Below are 9,449 nucleotides of genomic sequence, written 5' to 3'. Positions count from 1 at the left end.
GATATGTGCCTGGAGAGGCGAATGAGGCCGTGAACTGGCTTTCCAATCAGGGGTTTCCTTCTTACAATACAACATGCTTCCATTGTCTCATAGGTGACAGCCTGAAAGACGGAAGCTGAAGCAGCATGTGCCTCTTGTGAAAATAGGTAACAAGAGACGGTTGTGTTCAGTTGATGCTTAGTTGCTTCCTGTACCTTCATTTAATCTTTTGTGTATAGGCAGGTCCTGCTGATGTTCCTCTGCAGGCAGCAAGCATGTGGATGTCAGTTTTTCTGCATAATTGTGACTGATCTTTCTTGTTGCTTTGAATAAGGAAAATTTTGCTATGTACCCCTGAAGTCTCCGGTAAGCTCGTGGGTCAAGAGAAGGACAGGGAGCTCTCTTACCAGTTAGCATCACAGGCAAAACAGGCTCCAACTCCACTTGGTGAAAATTAAGGGCCTTTATTGCCAGATGACAGGGACCCCTTTCCCCCGTCTTCGGGAGGATCGCCGTGCACCCTGAATCGATACAGGCAGGTGTAGTCCGGGTGGCCCCAGTTGCTCAGCACTTGCAGCTTTATGTAATTCACGAACCCAGAGAGCTCGTTCTGAAATGACAAGAAGGAATGAGTTGCCTTTTCCTCCCTGGCAGTTGACTCCTGACAGAGTAGTGCCGCAGCGACGGACTCCTTCAACAGCTTACTTCTGGCTGCCCTGTGAGGTCTTTTGACCTATGGTGGTCAAGACGTTCTTATCCTGCTCCACCTCCTGTGGCCATAAGAACAGGAAAGGAAGAAGCAGCTACCAGAAGCGGCAGCAAATAGATGGGCGAGTTCTTCTCGCCTGCTTTGAGGCACATGCGTGCACAGTCAGAAGACCCAGTGGAGTCAGTCAAATGGCTCGTTGCCTCCTCTAGAAAGCCACCGAGACATAATGGCCTCCCTGTCCCTACTCGCTACCAGCAACACCAGAAGCGTCAGAAAGCCCAGTAGTTCTATCTTTAACTAGCAGGCCAGGAGTAGTGCATACTAGGGGACGTGGCCACTTGTGTGCACTTGGAGTCCAGACACTCAAGCTGACTTCAGCTTCAGCGGTGGTGCTTTTAAGCGCTGAAGCTGAAAGCCAAAAGGAAAGAGAAGAACAACAGGAGTCCAGGCATACGCCACTAGGAAGCTAAAGCAGAAGAAAAGCCAGCGTGGCACATGCTGCAGGAGAGGGCTGCCTCTAGCCCTTTGGCAGGGAAGTTTCTCCCCAGCCAACTGCATATCTCCTCCTCTCCTCCAGTTCTCCCTCTTTGTCCCCGTACCTTCAGCTGGAAGGTCTGAGTGGGATTCAGCATCGCCAGGAAAGTGAACCGTCCCAGGAACGTTCCCTGCTCCTCCTGTTCTTCCTTGAGGCCCTAGAGAAAGACAGGGGTAGGGAAAACAAGAGCGCCTCGTTCACCGTGGGAAGATTTAACGTCAGTCGGTGAAGTACTGGTCTATTGCAGCTACGTAGTCCAAGGAAGGTGAGCACAAGAGGAGACGAGAAGCTGCAGCTAGGTAGCGTGCCACACTTGCCTACTCAAGGAGTCTCAGCTGCCAGTCAGGAAAGGAGCAGACGTTCCCAGTGAGGGGGGTAACGTGAGCATCACAAATGCCCACTGGGATTGGAAGCCAAGAAGGTCTAGGACCGTGCACTGTGCCAGCTCCTTTTCCCTGTGGCTCCTGGAGTAGCACCTTGCCCCAGAAGCTTCCTTTTGAGCGGTACATTGGATAAGAGAGGAATACAAGGGAAAGGGAGCAACTCCAAGGAGCTTGTTTCTTCTGCGAGCCAGGAGGAAGCCGCAGGTCGCTGGACTCTTTGAGCCGTATTCACCGCCCGCCTAGAAATGCTATGCAACCCCCGCCCCCCACTCTAGAGAAATCACTCACGTAGACAGCAAAGTCCTTTGGCGCTCTGGAGATGCTGTCTCTATGGAACATTGTCCCTGAGACATGGTCCACGGTGACTGCTCTGGGAACGATTGGCACAGACAGCCTGATGAGCACGTGTCCCTGACTTCCTGCCAAGGGCCAGCAGTTTCCTGGATGATTTTCCGGCTGAAAGAGAAGAAGAAACGACGTTCACGTTGAGCTAAGCAGTGGTGAGAATTCATGCGTCACAAGACCCCTTCAGCAGAGAAGCACTTGGATGGCAGGAAGCTGGATGTGCCCCTCGAAGAAGCTCTCCGGCCTGTCCCGGTCTGGAGCAAGTCGCCAAGAACAAGCAAGGGACGGTGTGGCTGAAAGGCACCTGCCCAGAGCAGGTGGCATCTAGAGGGCCCACCTGGATGAGCCTTTCCTGTCAGGGGAAGCAATGGCTCCCTCTCATCCACTCCCACCTCCTTCCACCGGCACCAGCCAACACTTCAACTTGTGCAGGCAGCTCAGGAGCAGTGCCAGGACGGCTTGCCAACACAACGTGGGGCCCTCCAGCAGTGCAGGCTCTCAGCGCCCACTCGTGCTCACTAAGAGCCCTGGCGAGCTCACACCCCAGACCTCTGCAGGCCCCTTTTCCATCCTCCTTCCGTGCCATGCTGACAGTTCTCACAGTGACTGGCAAGACAAAGACTGTGGGACCAGTAGCTAGCCTTTAAGAAGCTCGCGCGGAGGAGCTGGGGCACTCCGCGAGAGGAAAAACTCAGCAGGGAGACACAGGAGGGAGTAGGTCCATGCAGGAAGGCAGCAGAGAGAAAGCTTCGAGGAGCAAAGACAAGGGCCAAGGCAACTCTCAGCAGCGCGTTTGGTTCCTCCCCGCCACCTTTGTTTTTCTGATTCTTGGTGCACCTACCTCAAGGATAACGTCAGGAGATCGCAGGTAATCCAGCACCGGCAGGGAATACAAAAAGACTTTTCCTTTCCTATTGCGGAAGGATGGAGAAGTCCTTGAATGAACGACAGCAGCCCCTGGAAATGAAAACGTGAGCACAATCATTGAGCAATGTCAGGAGGAATATTGCACTGCTGACTTGAAAAAAGCTTCTAAGTAGCCATCAAGCTCCTACAGTGGGATTCCCTTCTTTCGTACTGGCATGATCCCTCTGGAACACACAGCAGGGACTCATCAAACTGTCGTCAGGGGCCATGGAAAAAGACAAGAATGGGAAGTAGGCTTTCTGGTCTTCAGATGTGGTCTGGCCCATTACAGGCTCTGTCAGTGGGTCCATTTGTAGGGCACGAGGTGGCCCTTGACTTCTCGCCCTTCTCTCCTACCACTGGGCACGTTCAAATGCCTGTCTTGTCAAGCTGGACAGGAAGCGCTTTGTTTGCACAATGGCACAGCACCTGATGATTTGAGGCATAATCTGGCATGGGGACTTGCTTTTCTTCCAGCTTCTCCAAGACTTGATTGATTATCTCTTGAACAGCCTGGGAAGGAAGACAAAGGAGAGCGCCTGTTAGAAGGAAAAGGAACGGGGCAAGCAGCTCCCCTGCAAAGCCAGCCAAGGTGAGCTGGGACAAGGTTCAACTCAGATGTAAGGGAGGCCAGAATTGCCCGGAAACCTCCCAACTTTGCTTTACTGCGATTGACCGCTATCAGAATGGAGGGGCTGCTCACTCCCACGCTCTGAATGCTGAAGTGGTGGGAACAGGCTTTTCCTGTGGAGATGCCCATGCCAGGCAGCATGCACAGACAAGCCCCTGGGCATGGGATGGGAGTGGGGCAACTAGGGACTGCTGAGAGCATTCCTTCTTTCGGGTTCTCCCTTGAGGAGGACCTGAGATCTGGACGGAGAGGAAGGTACGACTAAGACAACTGTCCTTCCCGTCACGGCTCTCTCTTCCCCAGAAGGAAGTGTGGCGCAACAGGAGAAGGAAGTGTGGCAATGCACGGCACTTGTTCCAGCAGCACCAGCCTTTTGGCTAGCTATGACAGGGGACTGTAGCAGGATACGTGCCGGAGGGAGGAAAGAAACCTCCGGGTAGAGCTTTCTGCAATATGCCCTTACCCATCCGGTAAAGCCTGGGAGCTTCGCCTGCTTCAAGGCTTCCTGAAAAGCACGCTCGGCGACATCCTTTAGGCTCCAGCGCAGGAGATAAAGCTCTTCTGGAGCTTACGTAGCTTTTCTGGCAGGGTCAGGGTTTCGCTCAGCACTTCTCCTAACTCGTCCCCTGCTGGCCTAGAAGAAGTGAGCAACGGAGAGGTGGTAACTGTTGTGGCTGGCCTCTCGGACGCCCTGGGAATGTGAGCGAGGGAGTGACAGTGGCAGTTGCAAGGCTGCCCTCAGCCCTTGAACCTTGCCCCCCTGCAAAGGTCTTGACGGGCAACTGCTGCTACACCGACCTCAGCCTGAGAGAAGACTCCCTTTCCCTTGGTCTCTCCTCTCCTTCGACGGGGCAATGCTGCTTGCAGGGGCTTTCGATTGCAGCCCAGCAATGGAAAGCCGCAGAGGTGTCTCCTAGCAGCTACTCCCAAGCATGGGGGAGAGGAACGGATGCAGGGTGGAGAAGGCTACCATTCCCCTGCTCAGGCGTTAGAAAGGTGGAGCTGCCAAGAGCCCAGCCCAAGTGAAAGGGTGGACGGACGGGTGGCCCCAGTCCTCTAATGGACGTGGGGAGCTAGAGCTGACCGTTTGGCAGAAGGCGAGAAAGGGCAGTGGGAGAAGCTGAGGGCGCTGTGCCAGGGGAAGTTTGTGTGAGACAGGACATAAACAATGTCCTGTTGGGGCCGAGGGGCAGAGCTCCTCTAAAGAACCGTCTAGTCCAGGGGAAATCGTTTTTACCTCCGAGTCTTCCAGTCCCCTCCAGGGAGATGCGAGCGCACCTGGAACAACAATTAAGGGAACTCCGTTAAGTTTCAGCAAACCAGTGCTTTGCTGAAACCTGTGCAGGCCCAAATCTGCCTAATCCTGGTTCTTGATCAGCTGTGTGCAATGCCACAACTGTGGAGACACTGGTGCTCGGTCCAGCTGACCTTCACCTGGATGACCTGCCAGGGTGGCTTCTGTCCCTAGCCCCAGCCACAGGCTTTTAACAAGTGGCTCTTTGTGCCCTGCAGTTGCGCTGGCAGAACCAGTCTTGATGTGAAGAAATGGAAATGTCACCTGCTGTTGGAGAGGCTGAATATGGGAGGAGATGTAGGCCCACCATCCTGCTGCCGTCCTCCAGAGGCTTTCTTCGCCAAGCTGTCCCACGGGGTAAACACCTGTCAGCCATACACCAAAGCTCTCCTTACACTTAGAACGCGGTCTAAGGCCGGGTTATGCCTCGGGCTGCCCGCTCCCCTTTCCATGTCCCTCCCAGCTGCCATAGTTGTCTCTCCTCTTGTAGTCTTGGAAGAGGTCGTGACGGCCTGCGGGCTCTGCCAGAGACGGACATTCCCTCCCATGGACTATGCTCCTTGTCCTACAGAAGCTTCCCAGCCTCCTGGGCCAGGCGAGGTTAACCACTGCCTCTCCCTCAGCGTAAGAGAACTGGCTTAGCCCTCCTGGGGAAGGCAAGTCACCCCTTCCTCGCCCCCACACCCGTTCCTCGGAAGCAGGGAGGACTGGCACACCTCTGTCGGGGACTTTCTGCTCTTACCTGGGCTCCTCTGCTCACAGCAGGGGAAGCGGACCAGGGCAGCATGGAGCCCTGGGGACCTCCTAAAGCACCATCGTCAGGTCTGAGCTCTAGAGAGACTCACCGGAACAGAACAGACCCACAAGCAGCGCCAGGGTCACCATCTTCAGAGCCTTCGTTTTCCTGCGGAACGGCAAGGAGGAAAAGGGTGGTGAAGCTGGTGGTACCCACTCAGTTCAGCATCAGATTCGAGAAGAGCAGTAAGGACTGCAGGTCCTGAACCTGGTGTTCCTGGCATGAGGAATGGCTTAATCCTGCACAAGCTCGAGTCAGAGGCAGAGTTGTCACCAAGTGCACCAGTGGGGCATTTGGTACAGCAGGGAATGGCAGTGTTTTGTGAGGGACGGAGGGCTCAGGATTGACTCCGGAATAGGAGAAGGAGTTGCAACAAAAGCTGTGGCCATACTTCACATCTGTGGGGGTGGAGAGGCACTCACAGCGTACACTTCCTCAGGAATAAACAAGCCCCTTTTATTCTACTCGAAAACTTCTTGCAGCCCTCAGAGGATCTTGTGCTCCTTTTCCTAAGGCACGCCACTGGTGAGGGGCTGACCAGGTTTCCGAAGGAAACCTCATCTGTCAGGAACAGAGGTCAAATCCGACACAGGACAAATCCAACACAGGTCAAATCCACTGCCAACAGAGGAAACATTGGTGTCCTTCTGGTTCGGGTCAAAAGGAAAACCAAGACAGCGCAGGCACATAACCCATGCTGCAGAGCGCGATACAGGACTGCGCGAAGCTCTCGCCATTACTGCGGCAGGATGGAGCTGGGCAACTGCTTGGGACTCCCTTCATGTGATCCAAAAGGGACTCGTCCCTCATTTGGCAGAGACAAAAGGCTTTCGAGGCCTAGTGCTGGCGTTTGTGAAGGGACTGAGGAGACTGCTGCTGCCTTACACCGCCTCCAGGCCGAGCTCTCAGGCTGCCCTCGTGTGCGTCCCCTGTCCGTCCCCCACCCACCCCAGCTGATGAGGTGGAAAATACCCTTGGGGAAAGGAGAGGAGGATTTTTCAAACATACCCGTTCAGATCGAGGGCCTTCCGCAGCTGTCTCTCCGCATCCGCTGAGGTGCGGGAAACAGGCATCCTGCTTGCTCGGGAGCGAGCCAACCACTCTGCGATCTCTCTTCTCTCAAGACCGAGAGTGACGATGGCGCAGGCACGACCCTGATCTTATGCCCTGCTGGGTCTACCTCAGCGCCGACGACGCTTTGTGACATCAACAGCAGTCAGTGATGTCACAACAGAAAGGGCAGCGCCACGTTTTGAGGCAAAGTCCAACCTGACGGGGAGCAGGTTTTGCACTCCTCTCCGCAAGGGAAGAAACCCTGCAAAACCAGAACGTCTCCTACCGAGGGGTCAGCTCTTCCAATTCCACTTGTCCTGGTTTTGGCTGGGATGGAGCTAACTTTCTTCCTAGTAGCTGGTAAGGTCCTGTGTTTTGGATGTAGGAGGAGAGTAATGTTGGTAACACACTGATGGTTTAGTTGTTGCTGAGCAGCGCTTACACTAAGTCAAGGGGGTAACCAGTTTGGAAAACCCCACTGAGACCCGTCTAGTCTACCTTTTGGTTGTGCAGCCTCCTCCAAGACCAAAGGAAGAGACATCATTCTACTGCTGTTGAAGATTTTGGTAACGCTTGCTTCCCCACGGACGCCCACCTGCCTCAACTGAACCGTCATTCGAGAAATGCCTCAGGCACCAGCATGAGCTGTCATCTGAGAAGTAATAAAAGAGGAATTGGACACCTTCACTCGGACCTTGCACTTTCAGCCGTATCCTAGGGCCGGACCCTGGCACACTTGCTGGCATGTGGAAAGTCATATCACTTGGGACCATAAAACTGAGGCTTTGGAGCCTGAAATGAGGCTTTGGAAACGCAAACTAAGATTTGGAAAGTAAAAAGGAGTCTTTGGACACTAGAAATGTAGCTTTGGAGCCTAAAAAGAGGCTTTCTGCCCTGATGGTGCGGGATTAGACCCTCAGAATGAAACCGTGGGCCCTAAAAATAGACTAGGGGTAATAAAAGACAGGTTGGGACCCTAGAAATGAGGGGTCTGGCCCTAAAAAAGAGACTTTTGGGGCTAAAAGATGGGCTCGATGCTAAAGATGAGGTTTTGGAGCCTGCAAAGGAGGGGAAACTCTTGGATCGTCCATGGCCCCAAGAAATGAAGTTTTAGAGCTTTGGGCACTCCAGTGGAGGCTCAGAGCTGTAAAAGAGAGGTTTGGACCTAATAATAAATGAGAGTTTGGACCCTCAAAAGGAGGGTGTGGGCCTTCAAAATGGGGCTTTGTTCTTTAAAAACGGGGCTTTGGAAATGAGATTGAGACTTCAAACGCAGAAATTAGGCTTTGTGCCCTCAAATGATGCTTCCGTACCAAAACCTAAGCCTTTGCACCCTAGAAATGGGTCTTGGGGGGCTCAAAATAGCCTTGGGGTTCTCCAAATTGTGGACCGAATCCTGAAAAGGAGGCTATGGGCCCTGAAAAGGAGGCTTTGGAAGCTACAAATGAGCCTTTGGACCCACTACATAAGGCTTTGGCCTCTAAAACTGAGGCTTTAACCTTCACAATTGGACTTTGGTCTTTAAAAATGAAACTCTGGGCCCTTAAAAGCATAGAAACATAGAAGTGTAGAAATATAGAATCGTTAAAGTCGTTCATCGTTGAGTCTTTGAACCTTAAAAGGGGGGTTTGGAACTTATGATTGAGGGTTTGTACCCTAAAAATGAGGGTTTGGGACCATACAAATGAGGCTTTCAACCGTACAATCAAAGCTGTGGACTCTGAAAATGAGGCTGGGGGACAAAGTGCCACCCCCCATCCCTTGGCAATGACAGGGACTCACAGGTGAGGATGGCGGCCCTCCTGCAGGGATGGGCACTGGCGGCGGCCGGGGGAGAGGGGTGCAGAGGTGGCGCCAGGCGGCCTCGCTGTCGCACACCTCGTGGAGGCAGCGGCAGGTCTGGCCCAGTCTCAGCAGGGGGTGGGGGCAGCGTCAGGAAGGAGATGATGTGCAGCAGCTGTGGGGAGAGAGGTGGGGAGAGCATCAACCCCGGGACCCCCCTGCTCTGAGGGGGGACCCCAGCCCCGCATCCCCCCTACTCAACTCACCACCTCAGGCGGGAGACGCCGGATGGCGGCCGGGTCCTCCCCCTCCTCCCCACCCTCAGCCTCACAGCAGGCCCCACCTGCGCCATCTTGAAGCTCGGCCCGGCTGCCGGTGGAGCCCGCCTTCTTCTCTCACCAGTCTTTGCCGGCATAGGTCGGGAGGGCTGTCAGTCTCCTCCCCTGAGGGGATGCTGCCTCTGATTGGCCCCCAGCTGGTTCAGGCTGCCCTGGTGGGCTCCCGCCCTTCACCTGGACTCTGACCTCTCATTGCCCACAAGGGCTGTCACTCTGCCCTCAGTTGGGGCCCACCCTCCCCTGAGGGGATGCTCTCTCTTATTGGCTGCCTGAGGGCTCCCTCCCCACCCCCATCACTGCCCGCCCTTCCCTGAGGTGATGTTGCCTCGGATTGGCTGTCTGGTTACATGTCAATCACACCCTTCCCCAAATGCGATTGGCTGTCCTGGGTCCACTGACTCCCCCCAGACTCCTGGGCGGCCGTTGCCAGGCGACCAGCTCCGCCTTCAGGGTTTAGGCCCTCGAGAGGGAACTGGGGGCCCTGAGAAAAGGCTGGGGGTCATGAAAGACAGGTTGGGGCCCTAAAAGTGAGGAAACGCGGAAGAAATGGTGTCTCTCTTTTCTCCACGGCCTGAACCTCTTTACCCAATGCCCTCCCGTCCCCAGACTGAGAGACAGAGAACTTGAGGAGTCGTTTTGAGAGTCCAACACTTCATTTTGAGGGCCCAAATCCTCATTTTGAGGGTCCAATGCCTGAT

General features: G+C 54.5%; 1 protein-coding gene across 1 annotated transcript; it reads right to left on the bottom strand.

The window, feature by feature from the left end:
• Nucleotides 1-433: 433 nt before the first annotated feature.
• LOC132321326 (SUN domain-containing protein 3-like) lies at nucleotides 434-5,252 on the bottom strand. The gene is given in 10 exon segments (XM_059834836.1): nucleotides 434-589; nucleotides 1,288-1,380; nucleotides 1,895-2,062; nucleotides 2,793-2,916; nucleotides 3,294-3,370; nucleotides 3,952-4,052; nucleotides 4,055-4,122; nucleotides 4,726-4,766; nucleotides 5,047-5,178; nucleotides 5,181-5,252. Coding segments are annotated over 10 exon segments (1,032 nt in total).
• Between the last annotated feature and the right edge of the window lie 4,197 nt (nucleotides 5,253-9,449).

The sequence above is a fragment of the Gavia stellata genome, unplaced genomic scaffold (genome assembly GCF_030936135.1).
Source record: "Gavia stellata isolate bGavSte3 unplaced genomic scaffold, bGavSte3.hap2 HAP2_SCAFFOLD_99, whole genome shotgun sequence".
Classification (NCBI taxonomy): Eukaryota; Metazoa; Chordata; class Aves; order Gaviiformes; family Gaviidae; genus Gavia; species Gavia stellata.
The sequence above is the reverse complement of the archived record's forward strand: the minus strand, read 5'-3'. Positions and strand labels throughout refer to the sequence as shown.